Here is a 23,512-nt window from a genome sequence, read left to right as displayed (position 1 = left end):
TGCATCTGAGGGCAGTCTGGGCTTTCCTCCCTTCTGGTCTCCCTGCTTATTCCCAGTTTCCCACCTTTAGATGTTTCAGTGGAGGGTCTCTCAGGCGTGCCTGTGTGTTGAGCAGGAAATATTTTGTTGAATTATAGTTAATTTGTTGAAATTTCAGGGGGAGAGGCCAAGGATATCTCTCATGGCACCATTGCTCTGACGTCACACACTTATTTTTGTAAATATCAATACATTGACTCTAAAATACACATGGAAATTTTGGGGGTGTAGGTGATGAAACTTTTCTGTGTGGTATTATGGTGGTAAATATATGACAATGTATATGCCAAAATCCTAGAAGCTGCACTCCAAAGAGTGATTTAATGTTAGTATATGCATTTTTTTAATCAACCAAGACATGGAAGCAATCCAGGATGGAATGCAGGCTGTGACAAATGAATGTGACACATGACAAATGGAACTGCATTACAAATGTTTGACAACTTCACTGAATGTAATGGAGAAGAAAGGGGCTGACTTAATTATCTTTTGAAAACAATATCATGACTGCATTCTGTAGAATTAAAGACAAAAAAATACTGTACATGCACATTACTTTCTTGCAAGGCTATGGGTTTACAATTCTGAAGGTACTATATATGTATACTAGTGTTGAACAAATAAGTAAATACATTGTAGATAATGAGGGCCAGTTAGAAATAAGGAAATAGGGAAAGTCATAATGCATCCTGTGGTGCTGGATTGCAGTTGTGGAGTTGATAATAACAGTATAACACTTAGTTTTTGCTATATAGTTATCTATTCATTAGCTTCTAGTTAGGAGATTTTTCATTAGTTGTTTCTCTTTATGGGTGTGACCTTTCCTCCACAAAATATTAAACTCCAGGGGAATTTTTATCCCTTTTCTAACGTTTGTACAAGATGAGAGTGGAATATTTAGAGCACACGGTCTAACTCCCCTGCTAACTGACTGATTCACCATCAACTTAAAAGGCTAGTAAATTGCCCTTTTCAGATTAAAGTTAGAATTGCTTCTAGTTCATAGAAAAATGAACATCTGCTACAAAAGTGAGACCCTTTGCTTATATTAGAAGACATGAGTGGTAAGTACACATTAAGAGAAACACATTTAGGTTATAATTATATAGCTATCTAGAAATGTGCATTTTAAAATCATTTCTTTGATTTTTCACATCTTATACCAAATATTATTTAGAGGTTTCTATTAGGAAAAAATACTTTGAAAACTGTAGTGCAAAATGTATGCTGTGAATTAGTTGGCAATTACTAGTGATCTTTGTGTGCAAAATTGATTTTGCAATAGAAGTCCTATAGAAACATTCAATGTTGTAGCATCTCAGGTGAAAGGGTATTGGGTACTGTTTCTGTGAAATATTCCAGGACATCTGTGGTTTTAGAGAAAACTAAGTCTTACAGTTCAGATGTGAAGCAGTTCTCATTTGTGGAATTAATATGCATGTCACAAATATCTTGTCATAGTTTGTTCTTCACAGAAAATGGGAATTAAGAGATTTGATGGAATTTATGAAGATCACCAATTTTCTCCTTGTTTTCATACACAAGATCATCTCAAACCAGTAATAATCTAGGCCCTTTTGGAAACATTTTAAAAAAGGAAATGTCACATTAAATATAACATTGATTTCCAATGTTTAAATCACCCCCCCTCACTAATATAGGACAGTCCTTCAGATATTTACTAAATATCCAGATACTTTGTCTTTTGTTCTAGTCTCAGTGTAGTAGTCAGTTCTGTAACTGAGAAGTCCTTTTATTAGTCCTCCCTCCCTCTTGTGTTATCTTTTGTAAGTCAATTCTTGTTTCTTTAAGCCATAAATCTCCATCTCCTTCCACTTACCCTAAATGTGGAAGAATTTCTGCAACAGATAGGAAAACTGGCCTTAAAACTTTAGAGTTACAAGTAACTTCATGTCTTCTGAGCTTCTTTACCCATGTTGATGATTGTGATCAAATATTTGAACTCCAAGGTACTCTACTGAATGAGTAATTTTGAAATCATCGATTTTTCTTCCATTATTACATGGTAGTATATTCTTCAAAGCTGTTCAAATATAAATAAAAGGAGACAGCTTTTGCAGTTGCTTATAAAACCTTGCAGCAGATATATTTCCTGGTATCAAGCTTCTGAGGTTTAAATTTTGTTTTCATTTCCATAATATTATTATTTTTCTTTTCCAGTCAAAGACAAATGTTTCTTTGACTATTGCTCAAATTTCCATAAGATACCTTTTTAGAAAAGTAAAACTATTGTTATATTCTTATTTATTTATTTTTTTGAACAGGTGTTCCCTCTGAGAGATGGATACTAAATTTTGACAGAGACCTTTCAGATGGCCTTGCTTTTGCCACAGTGTTGGGAGCCTATTGTCCATTTCTGGTAAGAGTTATTTTTATGCAGAATGGTCTTCTATTATTTGAAAGAACTTAGTAATTTAAATTCAAAGCATTTCCTGCAAACAGATTCTTTTAAATGTTTTGACTTTATGTAACACTTGAATCTGCATGGCTAGAATTACCTTTTTGTCTATTCTTGTATTTTGATTGCAGTAGTCTATTACAGACAAATGTTAATATTTCAACGATTCTTTGCTGAATTACAGAGAACAGTAAAACAGCAGTCATTTTTATTCTCTTACTGAAAGGTTTGATTGTTTGATTGTTGCCTTTTCCAGATTGAGCCTCATTTTGTAAATATGTACACACAACCAAAAAGCTCTGAACAGTATTTTCACAATTGCGTGATTATCGTGAATAGCCTTTGTGAAATTGGCTTTAGCATGGGTATACAGGTGAGTTCATTTATATCATACATTCTATAAATATTTTATGAGGGTCTTCTTTTCTTATTTACTTCCTGCTTTATTAGATATGATTGGCAAATAAAAATTATGTATATTTAGTTTGTATGATGTAATTTTTCTATGTATACAACATCATGATGTTTTATATGTGTGTGTGTGTATACTATATATAAATGATTACCGCAATTAAGTTAATTAAAACATTCATCACCTCACATAGTTACCATTTTTTTTTTTTGTGGTGAGAACACTTAAGACCTATGCTCTTAGCAAATTTTAAGTATGCAATTCACTATTAACATCTATAACTACAGTGATTTACATTACATTCCCAGAACTTATTTATCTTATAACTGAAAGTTTGTACCCTCTGACAAACATCTCCCAGTTTCTCCCATCCCTACCCCCTGGCAAACACTGTTCTACTCTCTGGTTTTATGAGTTTGACCTTTTAGATTCCACATATAATTGAAATCATACAATACTTGTCGTTTTGTGTCTAGCTTATTTCACTTAGCATGTTCTCCAGGTTCATCCATGTTATCACAAATGGCAGGATTTCTTTTTTATGACTAAATAATATTTCATTGCAAGTATGTATCATTTTCATTCTTTTTTAAAAAAAATATGTTTTTATTGATTTCAGAGAGAAGGGAAAGGGAAAGAGAGAGAAACATTGATCGGCTGTCTCCTGCACACCCCCTACTGGGGATCGAGCCCGCAACCCAGGCACGTGCCCTGACCGGGAATCGAATCATGACCTCCTAGTTCATGGGTTGACATTCAACCACTGAGCCATGCTGGCTGGGCAGTGTCCCACATTTTCTTTATCCATTCATCTGTCCACAGACACTTAGCTGTTTCCATGTCTTGACCATTGTGAATCTGCAATTGAACATGGGAGTACAGGTATCTCCACCACACTGATTTCATTTCCTTTGGATACGTACCCAGAAGTGGGATTGCTGTACCATATGGTAGTTCTGTTTTTAAGTTTTTGAGGAAACTCCATACTGTTTTCCATAGTGGTTGCACCATTCCTACCAACAGTGCACAAGAGCTCCTTTCCCTCCACATCCTCTCCAATACTTGCTATTTCTTGTCTTTTTGATAATAGCCATTCTGACATGTGTGAGGTGATATCTCATTGTGATTTTGACTCATTTACCTCATGATTAGTGGTGTTGAGCTCCTTTTTATGTACCTGTTTGCCATGTGTATGCCTTCTTTGGAAAAATGTTAGTTTAGTCCTTTATAATATTCCTTTCTTCACAAATTTTAAATCGAAACCAAAACAGTCTTTTCATGGGATATTATTAAAATGTAAAAATTGAAGTATGACTTCATAGAATTCTACTGGATATATTTTTTAAATATGTTTTTTATTGATTTCAGAGAGAGGAAGGGAAAGGAAGAGAGAGAGAGAAACATCAGTGATGAGAGAGAGTCATTGATCAGCTGCCTCCTGCATGTCCCCTGCTGGGGATCGAGCCTTCAACTCAGGCATGTGCTCTGACCGGGAATCGAACCATGACCTCCAGGTTCCTGAGTCAACGCTCAACCACTAAGTCATCCCGGCTGGGCTCTACAGGATATTTTTTAATGTATATAATTATATGCATCCAACTATACATAAAAAGAAAGTTCTAGTGATAGCTCCAGTTTTCTGAACCTATAAGAATGAATGCTTTATTAACCTTACTGAGCTCTAAGAATGAATTAAAAGAGCAGAGTTGTTTGAATATAGATAGTATTATCGTCTTCTAATTTAGTAACAAAAAAAATATTTCACTTTTGTTTTAAAATAAGTATTCATATAGAGATCATAATGGTAATATACATTTTCATTACATTTGGACCTCCAAGTTGTAATTCCATCTAGCTTTTCACAGTAAATCCTCAATAGTAATAATCAAAACTATATTCTATGCTTAACATTTTTGGGTACTTTGTTATTTTAGAGAAATGAAAATAGTATAAATTATCCCTGACTTTGAAGAATATACAAACTTTGAATTATCAACATATATGCATATTAAATGATAAATAATATTCTACTTATTTAATTGTCAGTGTGTATAAAAAGAAAAGTGTAGAGATCAGTGTGGTCTATATTGATCCACCAAAGACTGGGTAGATGAAGCGGGACTTATCTGGGTTCTTGAAGGGCGGATTGAGTTTCGATTGTAAATGGTAAGAGAAGAAGGTGATTACTCAGAGGATATGTCATAAACAGAATGTAGAACAAACAAAATTCGACTGAGTAAATTTAAAGATCTAGTTGGCCTTATTTAATAAATCATGAATCAGGCAACATCCCCTCTAGCAACTAGAAAGGAGCTCCATGGAGCTGCATAAAGTGGAGGGTTTTTATAGGCAGGTAGGACAAGGAAGTGACTGGGAAAGTGTGGATTGTTTCAGACAGGGTCACCTTTCTTTGGGGTCATCAGGCAAATGGCCTCACTAGTGTGACCAGGAAATTCCAGACTGACTAGTTAGGATTACATTCTTGGAAGAGGCTGAAATTGTAATTAGTTTAGTATTAAGTCTCAATTTAGTGACATGGACTTAGCACAATTGATCTATTTTACAGGCCTGTTGTCTCTTTTTCTCTCTGTCTCTGTCTCTGTCTCTGATAAATGTGAACAAATCACATATATTAAGGAACATGTGTGACTAGGTTGCCTAGGTTGAAATTTAGGATTAGAAATAGACATGGGCATATATTAGGTTCTTGGATCAGCATAAAAAGTCAGCAGTTTACTTTGTGGGTATTATGGGAGTAAAGGCATTTACTTTTATAACAATAGTCAGGATGGACTGGGAAGAGTGGGACTGGGGACAGAGAAACAGACCAATCAAAAGGCAATTTCAGTTGGTCAAGGACCAAAGTATTTTCTTTCTAGCAAGTGTAAGGCATTACTTTATATCAACCCACATTTGGGTACTAGCATCGTCACTTGCATGGTAAACTTACTTTGTACCACATTTGACATGTACATTCTTATATATTCGTAGAGTTGTAAAGAGAAACTGTAATCAAGGATTTTGGTCAGAGTTTTTGTATAAGAGAGTTTTAAAGGTAAACTACTAAAAGATTTCGGTTTGGAAGAATAAAAATACTACCATTTCCATCAGTTGGACAAATTATTGAATCTCCTTTATGAAAAACAGCAGACAGACCCTGCAAGGGGTATAGATATGGTTAAAACACACTTATGCCTTCAAAGATATTAACCACTATGAGTGACAAATACATGAAAAAGAGCTAAGTGCAAAGCAGACAGTGAATGCCGCAATAGACACAGAAACAATATGCTATGGGACCAAAAGGGAAGAGAAGTCATTCTAATAAGGACACCAGGAAAAGTTGCATGGGACACTTGGTGTTTAAGGTAGCCCTTGAGAATTTGCTGGAAGTTCATAAGAATATGAAAATATCTTTGTTTAGAAAATATAATTCATCATGTTATGATTCTCTCCTTTGTTTTTTGATTTCCTCAGATATGTTGACTCAAAATGTTTATTTTAATTGTATAGCTAAAAATATTTAAGAATATATCTACTACTTAAAAATGTAGAGATGTCCAAGATTTGATGACTAGAGAAATTGACAATTAACTTAGCAGGTAATTACCAGGCTTTTACCAGCCAGCTCCAATTCACTAACTTTTAACCAGCCTGGATTTACCAACCACATTAGATGGCAGAGTTTAAAAATATCACCATTAAATTAGCATAGCCATAATAAATCAGTACTGATGCTTAGTACTGGCCCACATTTGAATCCTGTGAAATTTAGCACTGGATTTATTTATTAATGTTTACATTCCTTATTTTTTACATCCTTTGCAACTGTTGAATCAGCTAGATAAGTTTCTGAGCCAATGTCGTGTCCTGTTGTGGAATCTTGCGAGTTGGAATATACAGTTATTACATAGTCTCCCTTTCATGACATGCTTTTTATGTTAAGCAAAAATATTCTGGGACTTGTTTGGACAGCATAGAATGTATTTTCATTTCTATATGCAGATAGATGGATATAAAAATAAATATGATAAACATTTATAGATGTCATACTACATATAATTCACTGAGTAGTGAGGAGAGCTAACGGTGAATAGATGACCTAACTTTTCTCTTAAAATTTTGTTTGTTTTTATCAACTAGGATGTTTCAGCCATAAATAACAGAATTCACGAGTAAAAGTGGTTTAAAAGTAGATTCACTGTTTTATGTAAGATGAAATCAGACAGTAGAATATTATCTGGATAGTGATTCAGTTTTTCAACAGAGTTTTCAGAGATTTAATTTGCTCAGCCCTTCTCAGTCTACTGGCTTATATGTGCACTAACACCCATGAAATTCCCCCAGAAATTCTCGTGTAACACCGTCGCACTGCTCCCCTTAGGGCTGGTTGAATAGCACCCTTTTATTGTGCTTCTCTTTTTCCTTAAGTTAAACTTTTCTCAGTGGTCCCACAGCATATTTCCCATTGTGTATTATTGACCAGAATTGCATCCCATACTTACAGCTAAAGCAGTGTTTGATAAAGATAATGGCACACCCACAAAAACTGGGATTCTTAGTAAAGAAGAAAGGAGATAATTGCTGTTGGGAAGGTAGTCAACGGTGTTCTCTATGGGATTACAGTATGTCAGTGGATACTGCTAGTTATGGTTGGTGTCTAGTTAGAAAGCTGGTGGTATCCTGAAGTCATAGCAAATGAAATAAATTTACCATGAAGCTCAGTGCCATCTCATCTCTTCTTGTCACTGATGAAGAAACTGAGGCCTAGTGAAAGCAATCTATTTAGTCAAGATCATGACACTGTGTAGTAGCAGGATTTGAATTTAGTTTACCAGATTTCTACTCCAGCATTTTTCTCTGATTTTTTTGTTTGTTTATTTGTTTAACTCCCTATCATTTGATAGTACAATAGGAAATGCTGTCATCACTGGTAAAAATGGATCAATATAATAAAAGTTCTTCTAGGTTAGACCTATATAGAGAAAAAGATTATGTCTTTGAAAGATACTTCACATGAAAATCTTGTCTTAAGGAAACTTAATTTAACACTTGGCTTTTAAGCTTAGGATTGACTAACGTGTAGTTAATTTACACTAAAGTGTAAAGTAATTTAGGTTATTTTTCATTGAAATTTATCATGAAGAAAGGTAGGAATACATTTTTTTTGGTTTTCCAGTTTAATATGTTAATTATCAAATATATTTTTCCACTAAGATAAATATTTTTTTTATTTTCAAATTTTCAAGTATGACTTTTTGGAATACTTTTTTTATATTTCTATCTATATCTTTTATGTTGTAATCACTAAAAGAACGTTCAGAAGACTTTTACTGACCTCAAACTGGGGCTCAGAGTGTTTTGTTACTAGTGTTCTCCTTTCTCCAACAAATATACTTTCCATCCCATCGGCTGGCCCACTTTGTGGGAATTAAACTCTGTATTTAATTATTTAGTTTCTTCTCATTTTAAATAACATTCCTATATTTGTTGACTACCATTGTCTTCATTAAAGAAATGTGGGAACACGGAATACTGATGAGAAACCTTGGAATTTTGGAATCTTTCTTAGTTCTCAGATCATACTCACTAGCTGCTTTCTACTCTGCTGAGACAGGCCAGCTCCCTTATTTTTTACTCACAATCCCCTCCCCAGTTACCTTTATTGGCAAACCTTACTGCTTATTGACAAAACAGGAAAGAATAAACTCATCTCTTCTTCCATAAAAAGAAAAGAATGTTTTTGGAAATGAGAATTAGCAGATGATTAGATGGGCTATAAAAATTATTCTCTGGTAACCGGAGCCAAATTTTAGAGTCAAGTGCCTTAGTTCCACATAGAGTGAGTAGCCCCCCCGTATTCACTGGAGATGTGTCCAAGGCCCCCAGTGGATGCCTGAGACCACGGATGCCTCAACACTGTACACTATATATATCCTATATACTATGTTTTTCCTATACATACATGATAAAGTTTAATTTATAGACTAGGCACAGTGAGAGATTAACAACAATAACTACTGCTAATAAAAGTTATGTAAATATGGTCTCTCTCAGCAAACTAGCATGGATTTCTTCTTCTTTCTTAACAGTTTCACAGATAGATTCATTCTTATAGTAAATCTAAGGAGTCTCAGCATACAATATTGTTTTCTTTCCTGATAAAGTTGAGAGCTTTTACCTTTTCACTTAAAGGAAGCGCTTTACAGCTTCTCTGGCATGTCTGAATTGTCAGCATCACTACTCTTGTGCTTTGGGGACATTATAAAATAAAATAAAATGAGGGTGACTTGAGCCAAGCACTGTGATACTGTGACAGTTGATCTGGTAACTGAGATGGCTAGCACCTGACTAAAGGGTGGGTGGTGCATACAGGGTGGAGACACTGGATAAAGGGATTGTTCTCATCCTGGGCAGGACTGAGAACAATCCACAACTACTGAGAACAGTGCACAATTTACAACTTATGAGTTATTTCTGGAATTTTCCTTTTCCTTTTAATATTTTCGGACTGTACTAGACCACAGGTAGCTGAAACTGTGGAAAGCGAAGCGGTAGAAAGGGGGGGGCTACTGTAACACTTTCAACTTCCATAGCTCTCGCACTATTTGCATTTGCAGGCCAGGCCCAGGTCATTTTGAGTTGCTAACTTGAATGTGTGCCATTAAGTCATACTATGATCTTCATTTTATGGAAGTGTCGAGAGCTCCCTGTGCAATGACAGTGACTGAGTTGCTTGTTTATCAGTGGTATTGTATGTCTTTGAATCCTTGCCTCAGACCAATCCCAATTCCTTTTTGCTATGAATAATTTCTCCCCACTACCTCCACCTTGTTCTAGATCAAAGACACTATATAAACTGATAGAAAGAATCCCTCCTTCTGCTGCTGAGTCTACTTTTTAGCTTCAGTGTGCATTCTGGTTATGTTCATTGTCTCTGCTGTTTTTCCCCCGTAGTCTGGATTTTATCTCAAATGTATTCCAGCAACCATCACTAATTTATCTTGTTCATCACTATAATTGCATTTTCTACCTTATTATTGTTTGTTCTGGGAAAAGTATTTCCCCAGCCATCCGCTGCTTGATCTGCTTGAATTGTTGTTCTTGTGTTATTTCCTGTTCAGAAACCAAGTCCCTCACCCTGGCATCCATCCCTCCACAATGTGGTCTTCGCACTCCTGTCTTTTCTTCCACTCCCTGTCCTTTCTTACCTTATGCATGATTCAAATTGTACTTCTTCCAAGTGAACACTGTACTTCCCTATTTTCTTGCCCTATAGTTTTGTCTTTCTGATAGAATATACCCTTTACTTCACACCAAAGACAGCCTGTTTAAAATTCAAGCAGTCTTCAAGGTCATCTCATGTGTTACCTTCTCCCTTGGGCTTTTGCTTGAAACTCTCTTGCCATCTTTTACCTAAATAGGTTGTCTACTTCTCAAGTTTTCTTTCACTGCATTCTATGATACCTTAATAACTCAGGGATAGTGTCTTAGTCACATTAGCCAGTATTTCTAGTGTGTAGTATTTTTCTGATCTCTGAGTGGCTTTTATGGAGTCTTTGAGGCTCTGAGGTCATTGCTATACTTAGTACACTTCTCATTCATCTTTTAACGCTTAGGTCAAGCTCTTCTGATTCACAGCAATATTTTGTTTGTTGTGTCTACATTTCAGTTACACTGCCAATCAGTAACATTTTAAAAGATTTTAAAGTATTTCAACGATTGCTGTACTATGCTTTAGCTCTAGTTATGTATTTTATCTGTATATTCTCTTATTTATATTTCTCTTCTTTAAAACTAGGCCTCTGACATCTGTGACCATAACCCAATCCTGATGCTCATGCTTTGTGTCTACATGTATGAAAGACTCCCTACATATCTCCCCAGGATGTTGGTGACCTTTCAGTGTGCTCTACACGACACTGTGACGAGACAGGTAAGGTATACTTATGGCCAGATTATACATGGAGTTAAATACTTAGAAGGGGTTTCGGATACTTCTTTCCCAACCGCAAGTTAACAGAATTCTCAGTATGGTAAATAGCCTTAGCAAATGTTGCTCCTTCTAAACCAAAGGTATATAGCAGAGTGAAAGGGACAGGTTTTGCATATTAATAATCATCACCTGCAAGGAAATTATGACTTTAATGCAATTGAAGAATGTGGGTTGGGGACATGGAAAATGAAAATTATGCACTTTGAAGGGTAAATCCTTTTAGGAAACTTGAAATCCATTTCATGTACAAAAGGACAGATGCCATAGTAGAAACTTGTGATCTGAATGTGCTTGGCTTTCCTTTAGGGGGAGCAGTCTGCACATCCAGATGGATTTTTTTGTTCAAATGAGGATATATAAAGGGAAGTAATAATGGAAATGCTCCTGACCAAGGCCACCTAATTCTCTCTAAGTGATATTATATAAGCTTGAGGTGCTAATGTGTAACTGAATTTTTCAATTTTCAGAAAAAGATTGAAAATTAAATTTCAACTTCTATGACAATAACAAATCTACATAAATATGTCCATATTTTACAAGTGTTCTCTTTGAGAAATATCTTGTCAGGAATCATTGACCTCAATTTCAAACAATTTGTTTCATATGCACACTTGTGAAATATCTTCTGTGGTGCAGTTTTAAATTGTTTATATTTATCTAAGATTATTTTTATAAAATCTTTAACCAGATTTATAGGTGGTCTCCTTGCTTCTTTCTCAGGACACCATGGGCTGATAGAATCTTATTTTGTACAAAAGTTGTTTTACTGCTTTGGTCAGATCATGTTTATTTCCTTTCCTCAGGCTGTTTTATGTATTCTTCCCATACTTATGGGTGGGGGGTTAATTTTATACTTCCGATGCAAAACTTGTCCATATTTGGTCTCCAAAATATATGTCCTGGTGATGTCTTATTTGTAATTGTAACCTCTTTGGAAAAATAACCGTATAGCTGCTGCGACAATATCAGTGATGATTGTTAAGATTCAGTTTAAAAATTGGGGAAAACTTGGGTTCTTGTCTCAAAGTATTAAGGGCTCAAGTTAGGGAAAGGAAAGTCACTCCTTTTGATTTTATTTTTGGTTAGCAAATATTAAGATACAATTCCTTTTTTAAATTTTTTTTCTTTCCCCTTTTGCCAGAAAAAGAGATATAAAATGCTTTAGATCCTTTTTGAACATTATTTACTGTGATAATTCCTTAACTCTACTGATATTCAAGGGCCTTGGGTGCTAACTAGCCTAGAGCTATAATTATATTGGAGAGGACTCCTGACTTCAAAATAAAATTTCTGAAGAGCTAGGCATGTTTTGCTTAAGTCTGCAAAAGATAGAAGGAGTCTGAATTAGATTAAGCAGTGATTTATTACAGTTAAGTATTCACAGTTCTTTAACTATGACCACATGTTTGTATTTCGTTATGGCATTTAATTGTTATTTTTTTTAAATTAGTTAATAACACAAGTTCATATTTAAACAAATTTTAATTGTGATGTTAAAAATCAAGTTAAAGCATATTAAAATGGGAACATGATTTCTTTCCAATTTAATTTTTTATTAGAAATATTGTTCACACCTTAAGATTATAGATGACATTATATAGACACAGCTTTTATTTTTCACAAATGCAAGATGCATTTTTTGAAGGAAACAATCAAAATTAAATATAAATGGTAAACAAAACATCAATTGCAGCAAGCTTTGCTTTTAAATTTCATACAAGAAAAATGATTAATATGGAGGTTGCTGAGAAACTTAGACATAGTTTGCCCTATGCATCAGCACCATAAATGGCAGCGTCTAAGTCATAGAATGTCATTCCTATCAACCCTTTCAATCTTCCCGAGTAAAGAAAAATCACAGGAAATGGTAACTATAATTGAAAAGGTATTTCTGTAGCTATATGTCTCAAATAGAAACATAGAATACTGGAACCATTAAGCCATATGCTAATTAATGAAAAAATGTACGGTGCAGTGATTTTTCTGAGACAATTTTAAAGTTATTGACCTTCCCCCCTTTTTCGAAACAAACTTTACACAGAAGCACAATAGTTAAATACTGACATTGCAAAACGGGAATTAAGACTCCAAAGCTGTCTTTGCTTCCCTTCAACAGCATTCCTTTCTCCCCATGTACCACTCGCCACCCCTACATGAAATCCTAGAGTTGGGTGTAATACTCTCACCACAGATGAACCCAATGACTTTGTGTCATACACGTGATATGACAATGAGAATGAATGTCTTCCTTAAGATCTCAGGGCTGGTTATGGAAGTTCCAGGACTAGAAGCCAATAATAGTGCATAGTGAATTTTTTATTATTTTTAACTTTTCCTTCCAGAAAATGGAAATGAACTCTCTGGGACTTAAAAACAGTTGGTCTGTTAATTAATTCTTTAGGTGCTGATACCTATAGCTAGGCAAGCAACATAAGATCCCAAAATCCTTGGGATAACTGAACAGAAACTCTTCAGCAACAGTATACTTGTCATGCTAGTTACCAAAGTTTTCATTGAAATATAAATGTAGTTAATTTAATCTTTCAACAAGTCTCTACCATATTCCTTATGATTCACTATAATCACACATAGTGCTAATTATTAACCCTTCAAATATCTGTGTGTCTGGTTCCTGGACCACCTAAGTGCAGTTACCTTTCCTTTACTGTGATTTGGTCAATCATCCATTTGCCCCAGGTCTTCTTCCTCTTTTGACTCAGTACTTTCCATGATAACCTTGTGTCTTCCTAATGTGTGTGTGTGTTTTCTTTGGAATCCCCATTATATTCTACATAAAGACTTGTATAATCAGGTTTTCATGGAATGCTGTCTCTGAAAATGAAGTAACATTCCCCAGTACTCTCCATCTCCCAGCATTGAGAGGGAAGGGGCAACAAGACCCTAGCTATATTGTTGCTTCTAGAAGAGGCTACCATTATTGCCAGCCTGGACCTCTGATTTTAAACCTCCACTCTTTATAACTTTCCACACTGAGCAGCCACAGTATCCTTTTTGTAAATTGGGTTATGAAAGTCCTAGGTTTAAAATTCTCCAAAGATTTCCCTTTGCAATAAGAATAAAATCCAAGTTGCTAACTTTCGACTTCAAATCTTTGCGTCATTTCCTTGCTTCAGAGCTGCTTCTCCCTGCCCACTTTTGCTAAACTATATGCTGTCTTCAAATACAAAGTCTGCTTTCCTCCAGTAGTGCACATTAGGAACAAATATTTTCATGATTAAAATGTGTAACTCTCTTTGATAAAAATAAGAAATGTTGTACAGGTTTAAAACCTCATGATCTTATTTTTCCTCTCTTGCTCTGCTACGTAGGTTCTAGTGAAAAGTTCAAGCTTGAAACAGTTAGTGTATAAAGCTACAATCATTGGAAGAGATGCTGCTGACTTCTCCCTCTCCCATTTTGGGAATACTGTGACAGTTCCTCCGAAGTAAGTGGGCTTTTTAAAAATTTTACTTCATTGAACATATCAGCCCTAGAGATTTAATGTGTGTTATAATCATTAAAAAGTGACCCGGATTTGTTTTCAGCAGATATATATAAATGAAGAGACCATTACTCACAAGCAGCTAAATTATTCATATGTTGCTGAGATTCCTTTTCAATTTTCTTAAAAAATTTTAACAATATAAAGCAGCTACATTTTTTGTATACATTTAATTTTAGTTTATTTTTCATGCACATTGGCCATAGAAATTAGACAATAAATTGTTGGTGTAGTACTGTTCTTTTTCTTGCAGAGAACTGGAAGCAGTGTGTGAAGTTTCTGATTATAAAAGTGCTGTGTGCTCATTGTAGAAAATTTAGAAACTATGAAAATGTAAAGAAAAACAGTAGAAGACTGATAATCATACCTGAAAGATACCTCAGTGTTGCCATTTCTCTCTATCCCTGGTCATTGTGTATTTATAGATAGATAGATAACCTCATATATATTTATAAGAACACTTTCTTTTTCTTTGAATATCCCTAGTTCATAGCATCATGTTCTTAATTTGGGGTCACAATAGCTTCATAAGTGTCTCTGACTTTTACATTCACATCTATTCCCTATATTATTTTTATTTTCTTGAGGTCAGTTGTTACGTTGGTTTCTCTTGATCTCAGTGTCTCACATTGAATGTTTATCCATTCACATGTAATAATATGGCAATAGAAAAGTAAATTGTGAGTCTTTATATGCACAGGTTTAATTGGCAGATTTCACTTTAGGGTGAAAACATTCTGCTTTTATGCCCAATTGCCTGGCATTCTGTATTGGCCTTGGGGACAATAGTGCTGTCTGAGCCCCATTTTGCCCTCTTTGAAACTAGGAAACACGACAGCTTTGTTTCCTTTATTAGCCTCTGTGCAGATGCTCATCGATGGTTCCCTCTAACTAGCAGCTTTAAAAAAAATCCCTTTATTATAATTTTAATGAGATTTGTCTTATAGGTAGTGAACCTCAGTTTCAGATGCCACTGTGGCCTAGGACCCTTCTGTCATGACATTTAACAATTAAATGCTGAGCTTTGATACTGATGTGTATAGTCTCTATGATCCAGCCTCATTTTTCTTGGAAAATGTGGATCAGAATATCTACTCACAGTGTTGTCAGCAATAAATGTAGTTATATAGGCAAAACACCTAGTACTGTAACTAGAACTCACAGGAAGCAGTCAATAAGTATTCCCGCTACTCCCCCCCAACTCAAAGGGCTGGTGATTCATAGGTGAAAGCATCAACACTATTCACAGTGTTTACAGTCTAGCAGAGTGCCATATAAGCAAATATACAATGAGGATATAATTTGATAATTGTTTTGTTTGTGATGTGTAGAGAAGCAGAGGAAAATGGGAGGAAGATGCCACCTAAGTGTTCTTGGGGAACCCCCAGAAGGGTTCCCAGAAGGTGTAATCCTTAATTCTCCATGTATGTGGAAAACAATTATAGTACTCTCTTTTCTGGATGGGCTTTATTTTGTAGGCTTGTATATTACTATTAGGTGGTTCTTTAAGTATCTCTTTAGTGAGACTAAATAATTTCAGAGTCTTTAGTTTTTATGAATAGAATTCAGAAGCTATTTTGTTTTATTAAACAAAAAAACCTGTGGCTTTATCATGATCAGATATTATATAATTATCTATGCATACCACATCCTGCCTTAGATTCTGTCTAAATCACGATTAGTAATAATTCTTTCCGCCAGCTGTGGATTTAAATTCCCAGAGATATAATTTATATAGAAAGATTAAACAGATACACCAGCATATAAACAAACATGTTTATTTCTGCATCCAACTTCATGACTAAATTTAGCTACACCCATAGAGTGAGTGTCATAAAAGTGAAAGCATACTTTTAGAAAACCATTCTGGTTCCTTTTTCCCTCGTTATTCTCATCGAGCCATATGGGCGCTGACATTGATGTGTTATATATTTATTCTCCATCTTTTCCAAAAGCCAAGTCGAAGTAGCTTATGCGGTACATGTGATATGAAGGAAGATAAAACCTATAATTATGATATCCATACCTGCACACCTAAGACATGAACTAAGGTAGACCATCCATTTGATTCTGAACTTCCTAACACATTCAGGAAGGAGTCCTGCTCATTTATATGCTTCAATATGATTACAGAATTTTCTCTTCTTTTTATTTTGACACTATTATGGATGCCTCCATTTCTACACCCCCCCCTTTGCCCACCTCCATCCAGCCCCCACCCCCACCTCCACCCTCCCCCAGCCGTCACCACATTGTTGTCTGTGTCTATGGGTTATGCATGTAGGTTGTTTGGTTAATCCTTTCACCTTCTTTCATCTTTTTATAAAAGGAGTTTCTATACTCAAGAGAAGCTCAAATCTTCATGGTCCTAAAACCAGCCATTGCCTCGTGGAAAGGATACTGTATTTTAAAATATGTTTCATAGGACTTAAGTATAGGTCCATAAATTCATTTACTAAGTGCATGTTATTTAGAATATGATCATTCTTGAACATCTTTTTCCATCAACTTCCATGGAGATTCAATCCATTATCTTGTGCTATTGATTTTACCAAATGTATCTTAAATTTGTCATCTTTTCCTCTTATCTACATCTTCCATTCTAATTTAATGTACCATTATCTTTAAACTGGGCTGCTACAATGGACTCCTAAAAGGTTTCTCTTCAATCCATCCTCTGTATCAGGACAGCAATGATTTCTTTTTTAAATGCAAATTTGGTCATGTTACTCTTCTACTTAAAATATTCCTGTAACTTCCCATTGTGATATAGACTGAACATTGCAACATGGTCCACGTGGCTTTCATGGCAGATTCTTGGCTATATTTTGCATCACAAAAACCTTTGCTTTTTAAGCTTCAGAACCACTGACCTTTGGTAAGGTCTTCAAACACATCATAATTCCTCCTATCAGAGTCCTTGGATGCCTCCTTTCCTCGCCTGCTCATTCTAGCCACTCACTCTTAACCTTTATATCCCACTTAACATATCACTTTATCTGACCTTTTAGATGGTATCACACTCCCCATTATGTGCTCTCATACCACTTCCTAGCACACACATAATTTGTAGTTTCCACATTTACTTTGTGATGATATGTTGTACGTCATGTCCTATAAAATGTAAGATCCAGGAGATCAGCAATAGTGTGTTTTTCTAATTAGTGTATCCCAAAAACTTAAAACAGTGCTTTGAATATTATAAATTTTCTATGTATATCAATTGAATGAATGAGTGGTTTTATCTAACAATGAATTTTAGAATATCTAGAAAAATCCTAAATCACTCAAAGGCACCTAGCACAGAGTTTGAGCCTATTATACCCAGAAAAAGATTGCAAGGTCAAATATTCTTTGTTCTCAATTAAGTTCAAGTCCAGGATCTTTTCATAGTAGCCAAGAAGATTTGATTTTGCACAAATTGAGAATATCAATGATGTCATATCTGGATAAAAACCATTCCCACTCTTACTAGATGTGGCTGTACTTTTCCCTAAAAAGCAATTTTGAGAATATTTCTATTGATTTGAAAGTTCCCCATTCAATCTACTCTGTTGCTCCTTAAACTAACCCATTCATCAGTAATTCCTCAATGATTCTAAGGAAATTAAGCCATAGTTTGATGCCCAGAGAATCTATTCCCATCTCCATTCTCAAATGTGTGTATCCTAAGGGAAGGTGATAAGTAATAGTTTGTACAAAGAATAATTGTGATATGATATATAATGCTAAATATGTTAAAAGCCAGAGCAAAAGCAAAGGTAAAATTTGTCCCAGATTTATCACCCACAGTTGTGTCAAGGCAAGGCAAGGCTGAAAGATTCAGCCAGTAAAGAAACAATGAACATCATTTTTTTACTTAGTTCTTTATTTACATAAACAGTGAAAGCAAATGTAATCAGAGGAGCACAGCCGGCATGGCTCAGTGGTTGAGCGATGAACCAGGAGGTCATTGGTTCGATTCCCTGTCAGGGCACACGCTTAGGTTGTGGGCTCCATTCCCAGTAGGGGGCGTGCAGGAGGCAGCCGATCAATGACTCTCTCTCATTATTGATGTTTCTATCTCTCTTTCTCCTTTCCCCTCTCTGAAATCAATAAAAACATATTTTTAAAAAAAGTAATCAGAGGAGCTAGATCCCCCCGTCCCTTGTGTAGTGCAACACCAAAACAAAAGGGGCCAGATGACAGCACTGTGTCCAGTAAGACATCCTGTTGCTGACAGTTTCATGCTGCAACTAAGTACTTTTATGACCTGTAACTCTACCCTGAAGGGGGCTAGGTAGCAAGTCTGAGACCTCATCAGACATTTTCTGGTGATAGCCTCTCAGGGAAGATCGGGAGGCAAGTGAGAAATGTTCTTGTGGCAGCACTTCATGAGCCTCCATGCTGTTATGTTACAGGAAGATCATAGAATTTTCTGCCAAGACTTAACATCCACTTCAGTTAAGCCTTACATACGTGGCCTGGTGTTGTCATGTAGGGTTGCCAGGATGCCATGGATTGGTCATTTCTGTGCAGAGAGTGAAGTGAAGTCTTTAAGCCATAGACTGTTTACCTTTTTACTATGTTTTAGACTAGGAAGTTGAGGATGAAAGGCTATGGAAGTGTTTTCTTTACTCCTTTTAATTATGTATATCTTGCAAATAAAAGTCATGTTATTTATATACCATTAGTTTCATTTGAGATTTGAATTTTTTCAACCACAGTTTTAAGTATTTTTTGAATTCTTAGTCTTTCTCATTTTTTTCTCCATGTGACCATAAACCAGTGATAGGATTAAAAATTTGCCTAAACAGCACAGAATGCCCTATGAAATTCGCACACAAAAATATATGATTTTCTTTGGCTGCCTGTTAGAAAATCCAATATATGGTAGATTATACATACGTTTGGAAGTTAACTTTAGATTTAATGGACTGGATCAAGATGTTTTCTTTTTTAATTAATTAATTTTCCAATTGTAGTTAACATACAATGTTGTTAGTTTCAGGGATACAACATAGTAGTTAGACATTTATATAACTTACAAAGTAATCACCCCAATAAGTCTAGTACCCATCTGACACCACACATACTTATTACAATATTATTGAGTCTATTCCCTGTGTTGTACTTTATATCCCTGTGACTGTTTTTGTAACTGGCAATTTGTACTTAATTTCTTTCACCTTTTCACCCAGTCCTCCAATCCCCCTCCTATCTGTTGACCATCAATTTGTTCTCTGTATCTATGAGATTGTTCCTGGGTGTGTGTTTTTTGTTTGTTTGTTTATTTTAGATTCCAGAAGTAAGTGAAACTATATGGCATTTGTCTTTCTCTGACTTTTTAAAATATATATATATATCTTTATTGATTACAGAAAGAGGAAGGGAGAGGGAGAGAGAGAGATAGAAACATCAATGATGAGCCATTGATCGGCTGCCTCCTGCACGCCCCCTGCTGGGGATCGAGCCCACAACCCAGGCATCTGCCCTGACCGGGAATTGAACCGCAATCGCCTGGATCCTAGGTCAACGCTCAACCGCTGAGCCACACCCGGCCGAGCTCTTTGGCTTATTTCACTTAGCATAATATCCTCTAGATCCATCCATGTTGTCTCAAATACTAATATTTCATCCTTTTTTTTATCGCAACTCCTTTTTATCCATTAGTCTATCAATGGGACACTTAGATTGCTTTTATATCTTGGCTATTGTACATAATGCTGCAACGAACATAGAAGGACATATATCTTCTTTAATTAGTGTTTTGGATTTCTTCAGTTAAATACACAGAAGTGTAATTTCTGGGTCATGTGGTAGTTCTATTTTTAATTTTGTGAGGAACCTCCATACTGTTTTTCATAGTGGCTGCACCAGTTTGAAATCCCACCAACGGTAAACAAGGGTTCCCTTTTCTCTACATCCTCATTAGCACTTGTTATTTGTTAATTTATTGATGGCAGCCATTCTGACAAGTGATATCTCATTGTGGTTTTAATTTGCATTTCCCTGATGCTTAGTGATGTTGAGCATCTCTTCATATGTCTGTGGATAAGGGGTTTATATCAAAATATATAAGGCACTCATACAACTCAACAACAAAACCCCCCAAATAATCTGATGAAAAAATGGGCAGAGGACCTGAATAGATACTTCTCCAAAGAGGACACACAGATGGGTCAAGATGTTTTAACTGATGACAATAACTAGATTGGAGGCTTCCTGAGATCTGTAATAATCTTGAATTTTATTGTAGAAGTGAGTATATTGCAGAGTGTAGGCACAGGGCACATGGTCTACACTGAAGAGATGGTTGTTAATTGTCTTTTTTCAATAACATTTTTTTAATCTTTTATTAAATAGAGATGAAGTCCATATCACTCTGAAATTCACCAGTCGCTTCCTCTATCCTGCTGAAGCTTCATTGGTATTAATTTCAATACCTAAGAATGGAGTGAAAGGCACCACAATGATTTTTGCTCTTAAGGGTGAAGTCCGCAAATTTAAACCCATGGTAGGTAAATTTTACCGCTTTTGTATGTCTTTGCTTCTCTTCTCAGGCTGTGGAGTATCCCAAGCATAGCTGTTCTTCCGAGTTTTACCTCCTGGCAGCTCTTATTCCTTGAGATCCTGTGTGTGTGTAGTTACATTTGCACAAATTTTGGCCTCTGTGCCTCTGATATTCTTACTATGATACTCTTTCAGTGGAAATAAGTCTCTAGTTTCACAAAAGAATTTGAAAGGATTTGTGTTGAGTGTTATTTTAAGGTCAGATTTTTAGGATAACTGTACATTTGTGCTATTCACGGAGGCATTCACTGTACTCATAGCAACTTTCATATCCTCTGCCATGGAGACTTGTGATTTAAGTGAAAGCAGCCCCTGGGCCTGTGTCTGCTTTTATTTGAGTTAAGGGTTGGTGATTTACACAGCAAAGAAAATGTTTCTCTTCTCCAGTTGGAACATTCTTCAATTTATCTTGAGTGTCCTGTGGATCAAAGCTGTTATAAAGATAATGCTAAGGCTGGCATTTATTGAGAGGTGATGATGTTCCAGAGTTCTGTTTTATCTCAAAAAATGAGGGAGAAGGACTTGAAAAATTTTTATAAAATGCTGTGACATTGCTATGATTGACTTTTTGTAGTCAGTATTTTGGCTAAATATATTGTTCTACCGCGGACATATGGCAAGGAAGTACAGTGGTACCTGGGTTTTTGAATGCGATCCGTTCTGGGAGCCCGTTCGAGTTCTGAAATGTTCGAAAACCGGGGGATCCGCAGCCGACAGCTGGGCCTCAGGATCCTGCCCTCAGCGGGAGCCGCGGGGCATGTTGAACTTCTGAGGCGGGTTCGAAAACCGAAGCATTTCCTTAGGTGTTTAAAGCATTCGTAACCCGAGATGTACGTCCACGGAGACGTTTGGAAACCGAGGTACCACTGTAAGTTTGTATGTGGCCAGATTTCCGTATGGAGTATAAAGAATTTGAGGTGTGCGGTGGCATGAGTAGGAATTGAGTAGAATGACTGTAGTGATGGTCAGCTTTGTAAGGAGGGCAGTAAGCGGTTCCCATGGCAGGCCGGCGTATTAGCTAGTGACGCCCAGAGCAGGCAGCAGGCATGTGATCGACATCGAGATGTGTGTTACAACCTTCAGATCTTCTCTGGAGGAATGAACTCTTACGCTTCCCAGTCCTTTCACCAAATTCTCTGAAACAAAACAGTGCTTTGCCATATGTATCTAAGAGACATGGGTGGGTTTAGCCTGCTGTTAACATGGCTCTGGGGAAGAAAAGCTGACACTTGAAGCTCATGTGGTCTCTGTTTACGGCTCCATCTGACTACTCGCGGTCTTTGTCACCAGGAGGTAGAGTGGGTAACAGTGGAGAAATCAAAGAAGATAAGAGCATGATCAGTCTGAAATGTAGGATTCTTAGAATCTTTTCCTCTTTGGAAATTCATTGGTTAATTTGAATTTTAAATTTTATATTTGTGCTTTTATTACAGTAAAAATATGTCAGTATAGCCACCGTATTATAAACACAGGCATGCCACACTCACACACACCTACACACAGGTAGATATTCATACACTCACACAGCTGTGTGCATACACACACACACTCACTCACCCCTGCCTATCCTTTATGTCATGTTATTAGGTGTATATTATAATTAATTAATTTTCAAATGTGAAATGCTCAGTCATTAATAAAAATATTTTAAGGAAATCCATTTGGGAGATACTATTGTGACAGTTCAGTTGTTAGCAAAAGTACTATGGATCAGTGATGAAGTAAAATATGAAATATGTTTTTATGTCTTCCTACTTAGATTTTTGCAGTACAATGTTTCTGGGAAAAGGGGAATTATATAAATTAATATCATAATATTTAAATGAGCAAGTTTTTAGATACTCTAAGCTTTTATTTTATAATTCAGGTTATCCTTTTTTTGTTCTTACCATTTAATATGTCTTTATTTACTTTTTCCCTTAGAAAGTTGTAAAATGCAAAAGCCCATGTTATAAATGGAAAGAAATCACTGTGGATATTAAAAATCCCTTCCGTACTGCTGGCGACTTCAGGTAAGTTATTGTTTTGATGTTTTGAAGTAAATTCATTACAGTTAGCCATATCCAATCTTAATGGAAATATGTAATTTTCTTTGACATGAACTATTTTGAGAAATTTTTTGTATTTACATTGCTAGAAATTTATAAGCATTATCAGATAAAATAGAACAACTAATGAAAGTAAATCAATTTTCCTTGAAATGTTATTTGATCTGTATAAAATTAAGACTCATCATATAAAGTTTATGAATTTTGTGTATAAGCTTTCTATTTGTTGAGATTTACTCTTCTTTTAGTTTTAAAAATTTATAATTAACAGACTTTTTATTTCTAATTTTATTTCTCCTGTTAATTTCCATAAGTGAAATATCTATTCAAACAGAGAATTCATTTTTACTTAAGGCATCATTATTGGTTAAAACTGCACATTGCCCTAGCTGGTTTGGCTCAGTGGTCGGAGCATCGGCCCACCATCTGAAGGGTCCCAGGCTCAATCCCTGGCCCTGGTCGGGGCAAGTGTGGGAGCAACCAATCGATGCGTCTCTCTCACATCGATGTTTCTCTCTCTCTCTTTCCTCTCTCCCCCCATCTC

The 23,512-nt window shown here is 35.8% G+C and overlaps 1 protein-coding gene across 1 annotated transcript in view; it reads left to right on the top strand.

The window, feature by feature from the left end:
- Nucleotides 1-23,512, top strand: part of CFAP47 (cilia and flagella associated protein 47) — a 354,566-nt gene that overhangs the window by 169,954 nt on the left and 161,100 nt on the right. The window contains exons 35-40 of the mRNA XM_016216827.2: nucleotides 2,325-2,419; nucleotides 2,715-2,831; nucleotides 10,672-10,806; nucleotides 14,196-14,311; nucleotides 20,714-20,864; nucleotides 22,844-22,932. Of these exons, the coding sequence (XP_016072313.2) occupies nucleotides 2,325-2,419; nucleotides 2,715-2,831; nucleotides 10,672-10,806; nucleotides 14,196-14,311; nucleotides 20,714-20,864; nucleotides 22,844-22,932 (703 nt within the window). The remainder of the gene's footprint in view (nucleotides 1-2,324; nucleotides 2,420-2,714; nucleotides 2,832-10,671; nucleotides 10,807-14,195; nucleotides 14,312-20,713; nucleotides 20,865-22,843; nucleotides 22,933-23,512) is intronic.

This window comes from Miniopterus natalensis, chromosome X (genome assembly GCF_054644295.1).
Source record: "Miniopterus natalensis isolate mMinNat1 chromosome X, mMinNat1.hap1, whole genome shotgun sequence".
In the NCBI taxonomy this organism is placed as follows: Eukaryota; Metazoa; Chordata; class Mammalia; order Chiroptera; family Miniopteridae; genus Miniopterus; species Miniopterus natalensis.
This window is presented reverse-complemented; position numbering and strand designations above follow the sequence as displayed.